The sequence below is a fragment of the Rutilus rutilus genome (assembly GCF_951802725.1).
Source record: "Rutilus rutilus genome assembly, chromosome: 2".
Classification (NCBI taxonomy): domain Eukaryota; kingdom Metazoa; phylum Chordata; class Actinopteri; order Cypriniformes; family Leuciscidae; genus Rutilus; species Rutilus rutilus.
In genome coordinates, this window is record NC_140210.1 from 9,844,772 (window position 1) to 9,864,109 (window position 19,338).

Sequence of the window (19,338 nt, forward strand, 5' to 3'; positions counted from 1 at the left end):
TGGTCCCGCCCAGCTCAGAGTCCTCTTCGCCACTGGTCCTGCCCAGCTCAGAGTCCTCTTCGCCGCTGGTCCTGCCCAGCTCAGAGTCCTCTTCGCCGCTGGTCCTGTCCAGTCCAGTGCCCTCTTCATCGCTGGTCCTGCCCAGCTCAGAGTCCTCTTCATCGCTGGTCCTGCCCAGCTCAGAGTCCTCTTCGCCGCTGGTCCTGTCCAGATCCGTACTGCTGGATTCCTGGAGGTCATAGCTGCTGGATCTGGGTGTGGCGAAGTCTTCTGTTACGGACTGCTCGGAGACACGAAGGTTAGATCCAAATGCAGCTTTATTGGCTGGGGAAATCCAGAGGCGTAATCCAATGTACAGGTTAGGGTCATACACAGGCAGGCAGTCAAAACGAAGAAACAAACAAAACCAAAAAACAGGCAGGGACCAGAGGCTAAGGATGGCTGACGCGAAACAGTCGTTCCGAAGCTTTGCGAGATCCCGAAACGCAGATGTTTCGAAACACTGATCCGAAGCGTGATTCAAAACACCCATGTCACGTGACTATGGCCAAACGAAGCCTCGAAGTGTTTCACTAAGTGTTTCATCAGGTGTGGTCCGCCGAATCAGCGTTTGATTGACACGGTCGGGAACAGACCACACAGTCGCACATCTGTATAAAAGTGAACGCATATTGACCTCGTGGGTTTTTGTGAGAGGAGTTTGATTTTGAGATAGCGGATTTTTGGTGATATAGTGACATAGTGCGATTTGATTAGTTATAGGCTATTTAGGCTTACATTTAAATTTAACTGGGATTGAAATGACACTGGAAAGGGATAGCAGTAATCTTTCCTGATTTGTATGTACTAGCTAAAAAAATATTTTGGAATCGGCGCCAATGGCCTCGTGGTCAGTTCGCCGATATGTAGCGCCTTTGCACTCGGGCGTCCCGAGTTCGAGTCCCGGCTCGTGGACCTTCGTTTTTTGTTATCTCTCTCTTTGTTATATATATATATATATATATATATATATATATATTTGCATGCCAGCAACAAGTGTCCATTGTGAGAGGATTTTTTCAAAGGCTGGAGAAATTATCTGTAAAAAAAGAAGTAGGCTAGTCTAAATCTTTCCACAGCAGAGAAACTAATATTTTTGAATAAAAATCTCAAAAAAAAAGTGAGACATTGTGGCTTGATTTCTTTTATTAATATTCATTTTGCAGGACCAAAATAACATTATGCACAGTGAGGAGCCTATAGGTTACAAGCTTCACATATTAGAAAATTATAATAATAAAAAAGCAACACATTTTTTTAATGGCTCGTCAAGGTTGGTTCAGATCAACACCTGCAAGTGACCACTAGGTGTCACCGTTGAGACGGGTGTCGGATTGATTCGAAGCCTCGAAACAATATGGCACATTTGGTTCAACTGTTTCATTGCTTCACGAGGCTTCGATCTGGCCATCACTACCAGAGGCAAGAGAGTAATCCAGGGACCAGAGGCAAGAGAGTAATCCAGGGAACAGGGCAAGATATCAAAAACCAGGAAACAAGAAAACCAGGGAAACGCTCAGAAATGCAGTGTAACACTTAACAAGACTTCGCGGTGAGTGAATGAATGAACAAGGTATATATAGACTGAGACTAACAGGATGATGAGACACAGGTGAATGCAATCAGTGAATGAGGTACAGGTGAAAGTGATCAGTGATAAGTGACAATGAGTCCAGGCAGTGAGTTCTGGGAAATGTAGTTTGAGAGTGGATGATAGTCTTATGTGGAGTGCCCTCTGGTGGCTCTCAAGGGCAACTCCAGCTGGTGATCGTTACAGATATGGCCTAAAAAAAAAAAAACGATTTTTTCACAACAAATCCGATTTACGATTTAAATCGATTTTTTTTCCTTCCCCTACTTAAAATCAATCTGCAGATGACAAAGAAATTGTTCAAAACAATTTTTAACTTTATTTTGTTTTGATTTTCCCTTCTGGGATTTGATTTGGATTTTCCCCTTGGGGTTAAAGTGCAATAAGAAACAACAAGCCAAAAAGACAAGATGGCAGGCCCTGCCTTTGTAAACAGTGAAAATGTAACATAACATAACGTAACATAACATGAAATGAGTGGATTGGGATTGGTGGGGAACGTGAAAAAATGTATTGTGTATTGTCAAAACATTTGGTAACTAAACAGAATTTTATTAAGTTTAGTGACAACACAATGTTTACATGGTACAATGACTGGTATGCTACTGTTTTTATTATTGCTTTCACAATTTCAATTCAATTCTTGTGATTTGATTCTGATCTTGATTCGATATCGATTCCTTTGGATAAATACTAGGTACAGTAGATACATGTTAATTTAAAGCCCTGTCAGCTTGTATTATTATTAAAGGTTAAAAATAACATCTCAAATGAAATATTATGCGTTTTTTTATAATAACAAGTTCAACATTATAATATTTTAATGATAGCCTATGGTAAAAATATAATAAATATGTAATATAGTTATCATATTTAGCAAAATACTACTCTCTACAGCAATTATTTTAAAGTCCAACTAACGTGCTATGGTCATTAATGGGCTTTCCAGAGGTAAAAGTGACTTTACGTGACGTATTGTCCTCTAGCTGTTATTATAGACCTCTTTCCGCAGTTGAAAAACACAGATCGATCGATTTGATTTCATTTCGGTAAGTTGAACTGTATCTTTCAAATTACCCATTGATCATTCGTGTTTATTTAGCCTACTATTAACTAGTAGGCTAGTAAAGAGTAACAGATGATCGGTTCACGTGCCACTTGAACTCTGTCAGCGATCTGTCAAGCGCCAAAACGGTGTTTATTGTTTGAATTTCGTAATTAAATCGACAGAATCTGAGAGCTGAGAATTTGTTTCATAGCAATAGTAACCTTCTCTGTCTTGTCTGTCGGTGTCAGTGTCCTCTTTGCTTCGCGACTTTTCTCTGCGTGAGAAAATGGATGTGTGGCGTGAGAGCGTTTAAAAAGTGACGATTGCGTGAGTCTCACGGTGAATTCGTTAGAGTTGGCAGCTCTGCGGATTCAGTTTGTAAGACTGTAGGTTGTTTTTTGGCGGGTGTGTTTGTGCTGTCGCGGTCTTGCCGTGTTGTTTGTGTATCTCTATGCCAAACGCGCGGGGGAAGAGCTGAGCCCGTTCGGAGCTACGGGAGCCCAGAGGGGAGCGTCTGCGAATGTTAAAGAGAAAACCGATTTTCATTCAAAAAAAATCGACGTAAACTGCACATTCGAATTAATCGATAAAATCGATTTATCGCCCAGCCCTAGTTCCCCCTTTAAATACATTGGTCAGTTTAAGAATAATTTATGCAATTTTATATTATTTATTTGAAAGAATTAAAAGATTTCATGTTTCATGTCTATCCTTGTGTTGTTCAACTGATCAAGGTTGATGGGATTTAGAAAGTAATTAGTAATAAGGAATGCAATACTTTTTAGAGAAAGTAATTAGTGCAGTAATCTAATTACAGTGTTGAAGATGTAACCCAACTTTTTTTTAACCCAACACTGCTTATAGATACACATTGAACTGGTATATGAGAAAGTATTTTATTGCTGAAAAAGAAGAATGGTAAGAATGGCTTCGTTCTGCTTTTGTTTCATGAGGCCAAGTCAAGTGAAAGTTTACTTCTCGAAGTTTATTCATCAAAACAAACTTCTGTACTGGGGATTTTTGTTCTAATCCTTTATCGTGTTAGGAGGTTTGTTAGATTTAACTCTACACCATACAGTAAATAATATCACATTTCCATTCCAGTGACACACTGTTTGCAGCGGTATTGTGTTCAGTCCTGTGCTTAGAATAAAGTATGACTCATTGCTGAATAAATTCACCATATAGAGTAACCATGCTGATTTGAAGCTCCAATGCTTGAACCTTCTCACTGCTGGCTGAAAAGAGGGCTAGCTTCCTCATAAACAACCACAATGTTCAATCAAAAACCAACTAGAAAGATAACTGAGATTGATTGCCTTGGGTGTCATTCTCTTACTTACTCCAAAGCACATTGCCCACAGCAGATCTTTGGCTGCAAAGTCATTTGTAAAACAAGTCACTCTCTCCCATTTGCTCCAGAAAATGTACAAATGACAAGAAGATGCCGAAATAGACCAACTCTGATGTTCTGAAGCAACTTGTGTAGATATGCAATTTTCAAACCCATTTTTCCACTGCAAACAAACCATTTACATCTTTAACTGTTAGATGACAGGCTGATCAATGCTGAGTAAACAGATCAAATGAACTTTTTGATAAAATAGATGAAAAGGTAAACAAACAAGAGAAAATAAATGAATCTGTGCACACAAAACTTTTTAATAAAACAGAATAAGTAAACAAATTATGAAAACATTATGGCGGTGTTTTTTTGTGAAATCTCAAAGCTTTTGAGATCTGTGATGTTTCCAAAAGACATCCTGAAACTTGTTTCAATTCCAGCTGTCCTTCAAAAAGTTCCAAAGAGAATGCATTTTTATTACCATGTTCTTGCAGATCCTCTTTTTAAGTTGGCTCTTAAATTACTTCTTAAACTTATAGTGTATATAAGGAATCATCACATTCTAATGTTAAAATGAATGTTCCTCAATCCCGGAAAAGTACGCATTTTGGACAAAATGCACAGAACAGGCCTGACTGTAAGCTACAGTATGCTATCCTCACCACATGTTGGTTATCCAATGAAACGTAACAATATTAGCTCCCTAAGACAGAGGAACCTACCTCCGTCCTCCTCGCCCCTCATTTTCTGTCTCTCTTTATTTGTGTCATTTACACAGATGTAACCTGACATGGCGCACTCAGGTGCTTCATTCATTGCTGTACCCAGGTGACTGCCTTACAGATTGTAGAGTTTGCTGTAACAACACAATATAGTGCCCTTGACAGAAATTTACCAAGACCTTTGATCTATTTCAACACCTAGCAAGCTGCCTACCAAGAATTTTAAAGGACAAGTTCGGTATTTTACACTTAAAGCCCTGTTTACAGATCGTTTCTGATGAAAATTTGGACACATGCTGCTGTCCCAAGAATTTTAGGTTTCTTTCGCTTTCCCCCTCACCTCCAGAATGGCTGCATATGTGCACTGGAACAATCCTTCCTAAAACGCATTAAACTTTCGTTTACAAAGACGTGAAACTCACCGAGTGGTCAGGGGTGTTCACTGATATGCTCACACAAAAATCGCTGCAAAAGATGCTTTCCAACAGGTGTTTTACCATTCGTTGTAAAACTGTGGACCTATTTTTCCAAACGCCTCACACCCGTACATTCTTCCGTTGAGAGCTTGAATAATAGACACTCCAGCCCAGTTGGTGGCGGAGTAATACCGTACCTCACAGCACATCCAATACAAGTCAATGGACATCCAATACAAGTCAATGGAGTTGGACAAAAACTACGATAAAACCTGTTGGAAAGCATCTTTTGCAGCGATTTTTGTGTGAGCATATCAGTGAACACCCCTGACCACTCGGTGAGTTTCACGTCTTTGTAAACGAAAGTTGAATGCGTTTTTCTCGGGAAAATTCTCGGGACAGCAGCATGTGTCCAAATTTTTATCTTAACCGTTCTATTTCATCAGAAACGATCTGTAAACAGGGATTTAAGTGTAAAATACCGAACTTGTCCTTTAAGGCATCATATTCGCTCTACTGCACCAACATGAAGGCGGTTCCAAAATTCAGAATTTCATCATTTACATTTTTTTTTTAAAAAACAGATTTTTTTTTTTGCTAAAAAATAGTTTAAGGTTGCATAAACACAGCACTTTTGGTGTGCACCCGCGTTCGATTGACATCAGTGTTAGGTTTGCTTGGATGATGTGAACGCTATGTGCACCCGACCCGTACCAGAGGGTGGTCTGGGGTACGGTTCATGTGAACTCAAGTACAGTTTGCTGCTGATATGAACGCAATCTTACTAAAAAGCGTATGAATCGATAAAACTGTGTTTGAGTGTGTTCTCACTCGCTTTCCTGACACACCAAGTGTGAAAGCACCCTTAAAAACGCATCTAAGACTATTTTAACCAAAATCTGTTATTTGCCTTACAATTTCTTGTTGCACATTTTGAGGGTTTGACGTATCTCACAATTTTGATTTTGATGAAGTAACTGTCAGTCTTTTGCTAGTCAAAACAGGCAAGATGGATTGTATTTTTTATGAAAACAGACAAGAAAACAGGGGAAACAGTATGTTAGAGAAATGGTTGTGTGATACTGTATCATGCTGCTTTTACTTCTTATGTAGGCCTATTACTCATAGTAACAAAATGCAATACATTTCAACTAAGGCAGATTGGGCTTTAGGGGGTTGCTTGGATAATATAAATGCATGTTCTCTGTATGCATTCATAAAATCTAAGGAGCCCCCTAAAGTCTGACATGTCTCCACTGAAATGTATTGCATTTTGTTGCTTTGTAATTATTACAATACATATTTCAATGATGATGTCGACTTTGCTGGCTCGTTTTTTTGGTGGTTACAAACTTGATTTTTAAACTTTGCACATGCAATGCAGCTACTTATATACAGTAGACCTACAGTAAAAATGAAAAGAAATCTTAAATGCAATACATGAGTTTGGGCACTGGACTGGTTTTCTGTATTCTTTATGCAATATCAGCATTTGATATATTTAGATTATGGTTACTGTTGTCAGACAAACTAGTGCTTGTCTATTGTTTGTTCCGGGGTTGTAAGTGCATTTCTCTGGGTGAAAGCACGCGCTAAATGACTTAATGTAAATATAAATTTCACTTGAATGAGAGACGGGGAGTGTGGAAGTGGTGGGGTGTTTATTGTAATGCTTTTAGTCCCATGCTAGCTATGTTGGCTGTAGCGAACGTTCAATGGAGCAAAATGAAGATAAAGAGCCTCCATTTCGAAGCTTTCTCTAAGCCACCGGGGCCTCTAATGCATCCCTAATGTGTGTAATGTGTGCTTCTGTTTTTGTGTGTTTTTACATGAGAGAAAAACTGTGGCTTGCTACTTAAAAAATGCAAAACATTTTTTTTGAAAAATATGTTTTGTCTTTTATTTTTCTGCTTTGGACCAATATTTGGAGAAAAATCAATCTATGATTATGATATGAGAATATGATATTTCCGAAAACAGACAGTCTTTCTACTCTTGATTGCCAGATGGTGTTCTGTAAGTTAAACACTGACAGCATTTCTCTCCCTCACACACACACAATGTAAACACACATATCTGATTCTGAACAAATTATACCACTTATTTATGAACAACTGTATTTTACGGAAAATGCATAAAGTCTAACTCTGGACTGTATACACATTTTCAGTTGAAAATGTTGGGATGAACTAGAGTTACTAGACGTAACTCTAAATTTCCATTACACAATTTAATAGCCTTCCCTGTCCTCTACAACCATCATGCAATCAAGTATTAATAGGATTTATAGTATATTTATGGTTTGTTTTTACACAATAAATGCAGAGAATTATGACTAAATTCATTCTTGAATACAAATACTCTCCAGTGTCACATAAAGGCTGACTTTGGGGTCTGCAGCAGCAGTTCAAGGACAATCAAATGAGTTCAGCTTCAGTAGAACAGATAAAATCTCTGCAAAACTGACATTAGTCTGTCTAATTTATTCCAATTTTAATTGATATTAAATTGATTTAAAAAAGTAAGAGAGGCTTCCAAACTCTTTTCAATAATCTCTTAAAGGAGTAGTTCACTCAAAAATGAATCTTCTGTCATTTACTCAACCTAAAGTGATTCCCCCACAAATTTCTCTATTTCATTTAACACAAAATACATTTCTGAAGCCTGTTAACAACACTCCTTTCCATACAATGAAAGCAATTCTTTTCTTGGACTTTTATGTTCCAACAAAACAAAAGCACCATAAAACATCACAAAAGTAGTCCATACAACGCTACACTCTAAAGTTGTGATAGGAACAGAAACTGACTGTGCGGATGAATGTGGTTATCCTACTGCTCAAAAAAACATTCTCTACCTGGCTTAAGAGATATAAACAGTTTAGATGGAAAGGATCTCAAGCTGACTAGCTGAAGACGTGACTGTAGTTATACCCATTAATAGACATTGTACTTCCTTGAAAATAAATTCCAGCATAATGTTACAGCAACCATAATTAAATGACCCTTCACAGCTGACAATGCTTTGCAATGAACTCTGTTAGAGAGCTACATGTGGCAATTTATCTGTTCAATAAAACACCTCACTCATCTGTTGAGTAATAAAAACACTATCTCTGCGTCGCTTTTACAACAGCGAGTTGTAAAGTTCTCAGTTCTTCTCGCAATCTCTGAAAAGCAAAGCTAATGTTGATTCTTGTTTTATTACGCGCTCTTGTCGTGTTCTCTTTTTGCCAGTAGACTCTCTTCTCTGTTTGCCTTTTTTTTTTTTTTTTAACAGGCAATTCTCCGAAGGTTCGAGATTTAGTGTGCTCCATGTCAACCTTTCTCATGTACCTTCAATTAAAATAATTAGTTTACTATATATATATATAGTTACTAAAATAATTTAGTACAAATGTTCAAAAGTTTGGGGTCTATACGATTATTTTGAAAGGTTTAGAATACTCGTCAAGGTTGCATTGATTTAAATAAATAAATAAAAAAACAGTAAAAAGAATGACATTGTGAAATTTAATTAGAATATATATATATATATATATATATATATATATATATATATATAGATATAGATATGCAAAAAATATTATATTCCTGTGATGGCAAAGCTGAATTTTGAACAGCCATTACTCAAAAATCTATATTTTATGCTGATTCAGTGCTCAAGTTCCCTATTTTGTAATTCGAATGTATTATTTTACCCATTATTTGAGTATAATATAATGTATTTTTAGCTATATATAAGTATAATATAGTTATATTTAATAGAGTCAATTTGTGTGACTAGAGTTTTTTTAAAATCATTTACTTTTGAGGTTTCAAGTAATTTTATGATGCTGACTTAGAAGGCAATAGGTTGTAAATAGTAAGTTATGAATCATAGCTTTGGCTTCCACGTGCCCAATTACTAAGAAAACAACTGACTTACACTGCGGCTAAAGCATCGGACGCCTGTGATAAGAATTGTAACCACAGAAATATTGATCAGAATATTTGCACAGATGCACTGCCTTCTTTTTAATCATCAAAGGATCCATTTATCTTTGGGTACTTTGTTATTTACTGTGTCGGTCATGTCATGTGGTGGCACTGTAAACACTTTCATCTGTGAGCAACTGTGAAATCATGAATCTCTTTCAATTAAGCGAGTAAACTTTGATGCTGGTTATGGCATCGTAGGTCCGTGGCTTTAAAAAGCCTGAGTAAAACTCATCTTTTAGAAATGAGCACAGGTCACATTTCATCATAGTCAAATAAAGCACCGAGACCTTGACTCTGAGACAAGAGACAATAAAAAAAAAAAAAAACCTTTTTTTTGCTCATCAGCTTTTAGCTGACTGTGTAAACCGACATGTCAGTTTGCCCTAAATTTATTTTTAATTAATTTTTAATTAATGAGCTTGCAGTTCAAGTAGTGCATGGCACTGAAATAATTCCAATTCAGATAATAAACTACAGTAGTTCTCACAGACTAATCCTGCATAACCGATAAACTCACTCGATGACAAGCAGAAATTGAAAAGATGTTAATGTTGCACTTGCACAATCCTGCATAATACAAAACACGGCCTTCTGGGCTTCCAGAAACCAATGAATGGAGCGTATGCGCACATTGCAGAGGTACCACTTCTATTCAAAGGCAAAGTAGGCACTTGAACATGTAATATTTGGTACTAATCTCATCATTTAAAAACGCTGAAGAAAAAAATCTATTGGTGTGAAAGCTGATTAGTAACGATGGAAAGGCCTCTGTCAAAACTCCAATGCTTTGACTCAAAGCCAATGCTACAGGCATAAACAAGTAACAAAAAAAAAAGACAGAAAGAAACAGAAAAAGAAGAAACAGCTGAAACCAATTTCAGAGTGGAGGAATAGAACAATGAGGAAATTAAAGAAAGGGTTTCACATGTAAATTCAAATCTAAATTGCTCTGTGTGAAAATGTTCTTATGTCGTCTGGCTTTGATCTTATCCCAAATAAGATTCACTATTGTCAAGCCGACAAATGTGCTAACTTTCAGTTGAAGAGAGAGAGAGGGGGTGGTAAGACAGGATGTCGAGCGCATCTTGTACATGTAATGATGGCCTGATAATACTTAAGTGCGGAAGGCAGATGTGTTCAGACAGGCAGAGCGAATTAAATCCAAGTGTTTATTGCCAAGCGTTTCCACAAAGCTCTTTAATTCATAGCAGTGAATGTGAGCAGTTATATTGTTGTTTGTAATGAACCACCTGTCAGAAAACTATCAAAGTTATTTTTTCTAATCATTCAAGATGATTACTATAATAAAAAGTGGTTAGCAATAAACTAATTAAGTCACTCATTTACCACTGAAATTAAGAGGTTTATACTCATTTGGCCACTTTAAAATAAAAGAGTCACAAAGGCTTTGGTTAATGACAGTCTGGGTCGCGACTGGGGGAGGGACGGGTCTACAACCGGACAATACAAGCGAACAATGAAGGCACAACGGCTTCTGGGGCCCAATACGAACGTTGCAGTCATGCATAAACACACACACAGTGGCATAACAAGGCACCTCGAAATACTTTAAGAGAGAAACATGGTGAAAGAAGGTAAATGTGCAGAGGAAAATGCAGGGAAGAGAGCCAAAACAGAATATATTAGGACCAAAGCATATGCACACATAATTCCCAATACAGAAAATTCCAAATAGTTTCCATGGTAGGAAGTCATTTACCTCAGCATTGTGTGAAAAAAAGACACAAAATCTGAGTTTTTCATAAATGGTTTTACATAAAAGTAGTGATGCAGCACAAATAAACTAATAAAGCTGAAATTAAAGTTTTTTATTTAGCCGAAAACCAAAATCGAATATAAAGATTCATTACTTAAATTTGGTTTATTAAAATCTTTATGATGTTCAATGTGTCGTGTTTTTAGGTGATAAATTACACCAGTCATGGTTAAGTTCTTTGACAACAAGCCGCCTTCAGTCGAACAAATTTTACATATTGCTACTCAAGCATCATTTTTGGTCACGGTCAAGTGTGTCCATCACTTGGCTTGAAATCCATTTGGAGGATCTAAAATCATTGTCCAAAACACTGGCTTTTCCCTATAGCTCGTTTTGACTGACTATTTCATGCACACAATGTGGATAGGGTAAAATAGAAATACATACTTAAAGAAATCAACAGGATTTTTGACAAATGTTTAAAATTAGGTAACCTTACATGAGACTCCATGCATATCATGGTGGCCTCCATGTTGAGGTCAAATGTTCTTATTTTCTTTATTTTTAACATCTGAGGTAAATTACAGTAGTATGGATATTTCATTATGGCTATTAGTGTCTAGGGGTGGGAATCACAAGGTACCTCAAGATACGATACAATACGATACACGGCTCACGATACCGATAATATCACGATAAAGCAATTCTGCGATAATCAATATCTAGACAATCCTATAATGATACATCACGATATCTGTCTAACTATGAAAACAAAATGCCTGCAAAAAGGGTTTTCTCTCTTTATTCAAGTCCAAACTGTCAGAAAACAGCACAAAAAGTTTTTCAGTCTGAAAATTAAATTGAACATTTTAAGTAAATTTAAATATTTCAATGAGATCAAGGTGATGGCATTGCAAGTGGCTATGCATGTTCATGGTATTGCCCGTGCACTTTACTTTTATCAGGCAGTTCTCGTATATCGCATACTCTTTGTCAATTTTGTTTGTCCCATCAATTGCATAGAAGGCGAAGGGAGTCCAGACTTTAGACTTAAAAGTGGCTGGGGCATTTATTATTTCACTCATACTGCTGTCTGCCATCCTGTTAAAAAACTCTTTTTCTTAAGCTAGTTAACTTATGTTCAGGTTTCCCTAATTCATGTGTTGCACGCCACCTCGAGCGCCACCTCGAGAAGCGATGTTGGGAGAAGGGAAATCTATTTAGAGCGCCTTATTTTATTAATGAAAATATCGATATTTGCCGCCAGCATATCGATTCTCGTATTGCACGGAGGACAACGATATATTGCCCTATCGATATTTTGTCCCACCCCTATAACAGTGTCACGTAAATTATATTAAAGCTCAGATAAAACTATTTTAATATTGTACATAAAACATAAATGCCTGAGATAATCATTGAGCTGTCAACCACAACATTGCAGAAATATAAACCATTCTAAAAAAAACAGAATCTCCCCTATGTTGCTCTATGCATATCGTTGTCACGGCTGGTTACGACAAACTCTGATTAACATGGAAAAGTAACCTTCTGTTGAGATGTGGCATCACAGCGCATCTGGTCTGGTAAGGACAAGGCTTCAGAGTCACTCCAGCTATTGAAGATTTTTACATTTTCTGAAGAAAATGTCCTCCTTAAAAAGAAAGTCTATGAGATTTTTTCACCCACAATGTCTAATGCTAAACACAATCTCCTAAACAAGTCACATGACTTGAGGTATCACTCATAGCCATAGCATAAACAGCGTAGACTGAGCTACATGTCAATATTCAAAACTTGACTTTGAATAATAGCACTAAAGTGCATAATGAGTCTTAATTTACTTTGACTTGATAAACAAACTGTGGAGGATTTGTTTGGATATTTATGGTAACTGGAGAGTTGGAAGGCAGTATGGGGTTTTAGTGTGCCAGAGGGAGCATGGCAGGGATTGTGGGGAAAGTGCAGTACGTACTGGAGTGTGGCACTGGGTATAATTCTGAGCAGTTCTTATTCAGTCCCTGCAGGAGTTTGTCATCCGGGATCAAAAGCCCATCTGACCAGAGCGGCACAGAGAGAGGCTTCAGACACAAGGAGCAGTTTTCATGCCGCGCCATCCCTGCCAGGGCTCGCGCACACGGGCACGCGTGCACACAGACAAGCAATCACATCAATCTTGATTTCTTCCATCATGCCTACACTCTCTCTCTCTCGATTTCTCCGCGTTTTACCTCCCTCCATCATTATGTTCTCCTCCACTCCACTTTCTTTCCCTCTCTTCCTCTGCTTTAGCTAACACACAGGCTTTTCTTTCCATTTTGATTTGATAGACATCCCAGTGACCCTAAAACTGTCTCTTGTGATGGATGTAAAAGGAAGAGCATGGTAAAGAGATGCCAGTGCTATCCTCCGTAGAGATCTACCCATCCAAAACTACCATTCCATCCATCCTTCCCCTTTCTTCTTTCTGCACTGCTTCCTCCTTTTCACGCTCCACTCCTCTTTAACATCTGCACTCTTTCTGCTTGTTTCAGCCCACATCCCTTCTCTCATCCCATCTCTCTTGCACCTCTCTTCTTCATCTGATTCTCTGAGGGAGCTCAGTAGCGCATCAAGATGTCAGAGCGTTCGAATGCAAACATTCATCACTGACGTGCATTGAGAGCGTACACACAAAAAGCCACTAAGCGACTGACATGCCTGGCAAGAGTCATAAATACAGAGAGCGCAGCCAAACAACTCGGGACGACGTGTGACAGTTATCAAAAGTTTCAGCTTTTGGGACTGAAGCTTTTTAAAAATCGGTTTAGGATTAAAGGAAAACCCACAAAGACACTTGTTGATGCATGTTGTATGTTCAGCAGCCCTTTTCATTCACTATAAATTTAATATTAGTTGTTGTTTTTTTAAGATGGAAGAAAATAACATGGCCTGCCTCCTATTATTAACAGCTTCATGACAGAACAACTGGAAGAAATCTGATTAGGCTCGAATTGCATTGCATAGAACAGCAAGTGTCCCACACGATTCCCACAACTTTTGATCAATGAATTTCCAAGAATCTGTGTCTCGTCAGTTAATACTTGGGATTATGGCGTCATTTACTGATAACAGAGCAATTTCTTGCAGAAAAAAAATGACACTTATATAATATGAAAATTGTAATCAATTTGAAACCTATTTTTCATTACTGTCAGAATTCTGCTCTCAGATAAACAGATCTTAACTATCTTCTAATCTAACTATCTTTTTATTTTTAAATAAACAACCTTTAAAAATAGTGTTATCACATGCTGAATTGCTGCTTCACACTTACTGTGAATATCGTATTACTGGTTTCCAATTTTGTCTATAATAGGCTCTAAATTCTTTCCATGACAGTGATTTAGAAGTTGAGCTTACGTTGGACATTTTCTTGCAAGTGGCCTGCTTCTAAATATAACTTCTGAATAACAAATGTTCAATTTTATTCAAAACTGAAGCTTTGCATGATGTGAGTGAGACACAAATTCTTGAGGGATTTCAGGTTTAAAAAGAATAAATTTGATTAGAGAAAACTGATGCTTGCACTGGAATAAAACTAGTATGATGCTTGACAAAGCAGGATGACTCTGTTTCTGCCATTCTCTGATGGGATGTGATCAATAACCTTCTGACCTCCTTAAGGTAAGGGTTTGGGCCACATCCAAAGCCATAGCGAGACCTTGACATTAACACAGGGAGAAAGCTGAGTCTGCAAGCACGCAGAGAAAGTGAGAGAGGAAAAAGTGCCAGCCACCAATGCTGAAGAAAAGTCACAAGAGTGGGTGTTCTTGTAACTGTTTTGAGTCGAATGCATTCATGCGTTTGCATTAATGCAACCTTCAAAAGAAAGACATATGAATTTCACAGCCCCAATGCTGAAAAGCCCACGGCATCTCCATGCCAAATGCGCTTAATACGGTAAGGCGTCGCTTGCAATACAATCATACTTTTGAATCTTTTAATCTTGCTGCCATTTTAAAGACTGAGATGCTCCCACGCGTGGCACGCAAAATCTGTGCTCTGCTTTAAAACATCCTAATTCAATCAGTAACACACCGCCCCCCCCCCCCCCCCCCCCCCCCCCTTTGAAAAACAGCCTGCCGGGTACCAGAGCGACCCAGCTGGCACCGTATGCAGTCTACAGCCTGATGAAGCCGATTCCAGTCAAGGCTTAACTGAATTCTGCTCTGAATCATAATTCTGAATCTCAGTGGGTCATGTCCTTTCCTTCACACCCTTTCTCTTTCACACGCCTGCACTTCGTAAATGCATGCATCCTGCTCCCTCTACTTGTCAGTTTGACGTTCAGTCAATACGACTTGTATGTGACCTGAGAAAATGTGCGTGTTGACAGCATATGACCTTTACCGCTTTTGTTGAGACATACACAGGCACGATCGCCCACCCCTCTCTCTCTCTATGTCCCATCTCTCTTTCTGTGTCCCCATTTTCTTTCTCTCTTTATATGTCCCTCTTTTCCTTTCTATCCATCTCCCCCGTCTCCTTCTGTCTAGCCTATGCCCCCCTTTTTCTCTTTCTAGTTCTCTGATACCCTTAAATGGCCTAAATGCTTAAATTTACCCCATCTCTAAATAACTTAGCACAATTTTATACAAATACATCCATTGTATGCATGCAATGATCATTACAATCAACTTTTAAAAACATGGAGTTTAAAGGGTCTTGGTAAAATCTTAAACATTTCAAAATTAAATTTCAAGCCCTGAGTAAACAAGTGAAGTTATGGTATATAACTCTAAACTTACCTTGAGCGCGCAACATGTGGGTATTCCAGAGGAACACAAGGGCAAAAATCCAACCCCACATCCCGCACCTCGCTTTCCCCGTCATCGCCTTCCTTGTATTTCCTTGAGTGTGAATAATCCCTTTAACTTTGCCCTTGGTATGAGGGCTCTGACACTCGGAGAAGCTGGAATCTGTACCCTCGGCAGATGTGGAGGTTTGTGAGAAAAGAGTAAAGTGCGCGCTTCGCTTCACCGCATTTACGAGGCGATTCTCATTCATCCCGCACGCCGGAGAGTTCAGCTCAGAGTCCGCGACTTTCCCGGTCTCTTTACTTTCATGTCTCATGGCTTTCTGAAAGCCCTCATCCGCGCATTTAGCACTGAAAACGATACCTTCAAACCAAAAAGACCAAGTCTCCGTACACTGCTCCAAAATGAACGCACATCCATTCGCTAAGCGCGAGCTGCTCTTCTGTGTCCCGAGACGGCTCATGATGTTTCAGTATTGATTCCAGTTAAGTATTAATACGTTTGAGTGTACCGGATTTAATTTATCCGCTTAGAGCGCCAATATCTCCTGTAAACCCACGTTGTTTTGACGTATTCGCAGTTCGGATTATCTACCCGATCATTTCGAGCAATTTCACGGCATTCAGCCAGTCTTGAAGAATCTCTTACAATCCATATCGGTGCTCATTAGATGTGCCTTTATCCATTTGTAACAGACCGCGGGAAACTGCTTGATTAATCTGGTTAAGTGTAATGTTACCCAGAGGACTTTATGTATCCAACAGGTTAACCATGCAGGACGCAAAAAGAATCACATAAGTCAAGAACGTCCAGTACAAATTCCTCGTAAACGAATAAACACCTGTGAACAGAAAAGGCAGACGTCATGAGCAGGCTATGCAAATTACAAATGGTGTAATATGGCTTAAATCATAAACCTTCTGAGTAGCTAACAAATTATAGCCTACATTTTTATAGCCTGCATTTCTTGTAAAATGTGTTTACTGAGATGTTTTATTTAGCCTACTTTTCATAAATACAAAACAAACCCAAAATAATGTATAATATATAGTTTGTTCACAACCAGCGCTAGTCAGCTACATTGATTAAGTCGAAAATAATAACTTGCAGCTCCGTAAATGAGTCGAATTAATTTAGTAACAGATTGATTCATAAGTGTTTTGATTCACTAAAGAGAGCCGACACTTAAGAGTCACTCCTTTGGGAGTCAGATTACACTGGACGCGCTCTGTGTTTTTGATTCACTAAAAGATCCGACTCATAAGAATCAATCATCCGATCAAGTTCCAAACCCTGGCAATAGTAAACGTAGGCTATTAGACAACAGATACACTCACCTTCATCACTTGATAGATGTTTTCCAGCAGTTAGTGCTTAAAGTTCGGGTACGCAATGAATCGACGTAATTCGTAACTCTGGAAGTTGAAAATCCTCACCTTACGCTCTTGCGGTCTGGTTTGGGAGAATGAATGCATCAAGCGAAGAGAACTGCAGCTCCGTTGCGGTCACTGAACACCTGCTGCCCGGACCTAAGATAAAACTTGCACTAAGGCTCCTATCAGGAAATTTAAAGTTTAGTCGGATGCTAGTAAAATTGCCACTTCTTTAAAAGGCTTTGAATGAGCCGTTCGAGTTTCTCTTCTCGGGAATAGTCATTTGTACAGGGCTGAATTTGAAGTTGAATTCAGCATCCCACCCGCTCCGCCCTGCTTGGCGCTGATTGGTCCGCCCTCTGCACACTACAGCCTATATTATTTTTCATGGAGAGCACGTGGAAAAGGAAAAGCTTCTGAAACACGGTGCCATGCGCCCCCAATCAGATAGACACATTTATGCTCGAAAGTCACACCGAAAATGTAAGGTTTTCAGATCTCTTCTTGAAAAAAGTTAATGTTTCAGAAAGTGTTAGATGTTTGTCATTACGTAATAAATCATGCTGTGGAGTTTGTGTTGAATAGGCCTACAGTCTTAAAATCTTAACACAAACACACAAACAAAAATCCAATCCTGATTGATTTTCTTGAAGTTCATAAAAAAGTTCATACAACTTACACTATATTTCCAAGACTTCTGAATGATACACTTGTGTGAAGAACAGAATGAAATTTATGTGGTTATTTGTTGAAATAGGCAACTTCATATAGCCTATATTCATGGGAGACACATCAAGCCAGAGGTGCGGAATAAACTGCTTAGATTAGTCTTAAAAGTTAGTCATCTATTTTTTTTTATTTTTTTTTAAGAGTTGTACTACCTTTTTAAGTGAGTTACATAAATAAAAAGGTAGATCGGTTTAATTTGAATCAGAAAAGTAAGACTGATTACCTCTTGACTAATTTCTAGTTGGTCAAATTAGTTCTGAAGACACAGTCTTAACATAAGTGGCTAAGTTTATGCAACTGGCCCCAGGTAATATGAATGTCAAATCTGTCTTCTTGATAGGGAATACTTGTGCTGATTTGAGAGCCTCATGCACGGCAATCAAATTTAGAAGACTTAATACATAACAAATGCTCCATGGACCAGTTTTGTGATAGCCTTCTGTACTCCTTTATTTCTTCTTCTTCTTCTTCTTTTTAAATTAGCAACATTAGTTAGTAACATTAAGAGGAAAAGTGGACAGAATTATCTTTATACATTATTTATACTATTCCTCTAATTTCTGCAGAAAAAAATAAGTGCTTGGTAACTAGTAAATTAAGAAGTGAATGAATGAATATCCATATGAATATTCAGAGCAGTTAGAGTGTCAAGGTCAATGTGCTAATATTAAGCCAGCATAATATATTTTTTTAAATTAATAATGGTGTGTTTTCATTAAATGATTGATCATTGAAACTAAAAATGAAAAGACACTGGGGGAAACGGAGAGGTTATTAGATGTCTGAGACATGTTTAATCAATAATACTATACATTTTAGACAACTCAACTTCATTAGGAATTCAAAAAAAGATATCAAGATGTTTATTAGCTTCTAAAAACTGTCATTTCTGCTTCCATGAACAGTAACTCTCCAAAATCATTCTCTTCCAAACACAAGGCCTTAAACTCAGAAGTTGCTTTTGTTGAAAAGCTAATGAAAGCCAGGTGGTGGCCATAGCAATTGACCAGTGGTGGCGGGTTGTGCTTGCTCCCGTCACTGAGAGCAGTTCCTTCATTTCTCAGTGGCAAAATGTGTTAATACTCTGGCCTCTGCCTGCTGGTCATTTCTTGGTTTCTATTTAGTATGTAATTGGAACAACTAATTCCAAAACCAATTTGATTTGCAATTATGTCCATCCCCATTCCAGGGCACTATTCATTTAAAGCCTGTCTTACTCAGACAGCGATAGTGGACTGACATGAGGACACAGGTGCACACACACACACACACAGATACCAATCATCTGCTCTGCCTTGAATTAAATGTTTCTTAAGTCACATCTCTTAATGTGTTTTTTTTTTTCAATGTATAAATGGTTTCCACTCACTTCATGTCAGAGGTACTTGTTACATCCAGAAAAAAAAATGAGTTTAAGCAACCACAACCTGTTAAAGGAACAGTTCGCCAACATTGAAAATACTGCCATATTTTAATCACCCTCATGTTAGTCAGAACTTGTATGAATTTCTTGCTTCTGAGGAACACAAAAATTAAAAATGGATGCAAAAGTACGCAATATTCCAAATCTTAAGATGAA

The 19,338-nt window shown here is 38.1% G+C and overlaps 1 protein-coding gene across 1 annotated transcript in view; it reads right to left on the reverse strand.

The window, feature by feature from the left end:
• sdk1b (sidekick cell adhesion molecule 1b) overlaps positions 1–16,142 on the reverse strand; it is a 237,533-nt gene extending 221,391 nt beyond the window's left edge. Inside the window, exon 1 of the mRNA XM_084401823.1 lies at positions 15,649–16,142. Coding sequence (XP_084257949.1) covers positions 15,649–16,120 — 472 coding nt within the window. The 5' untranslated portion in view covers positions 16,121–16,142. The remainder of the gene's footprint in view (positions 1–15,648) is intronic.
• Positions 16,143–19,338: the final 3,196 nt, after the last annotated feature.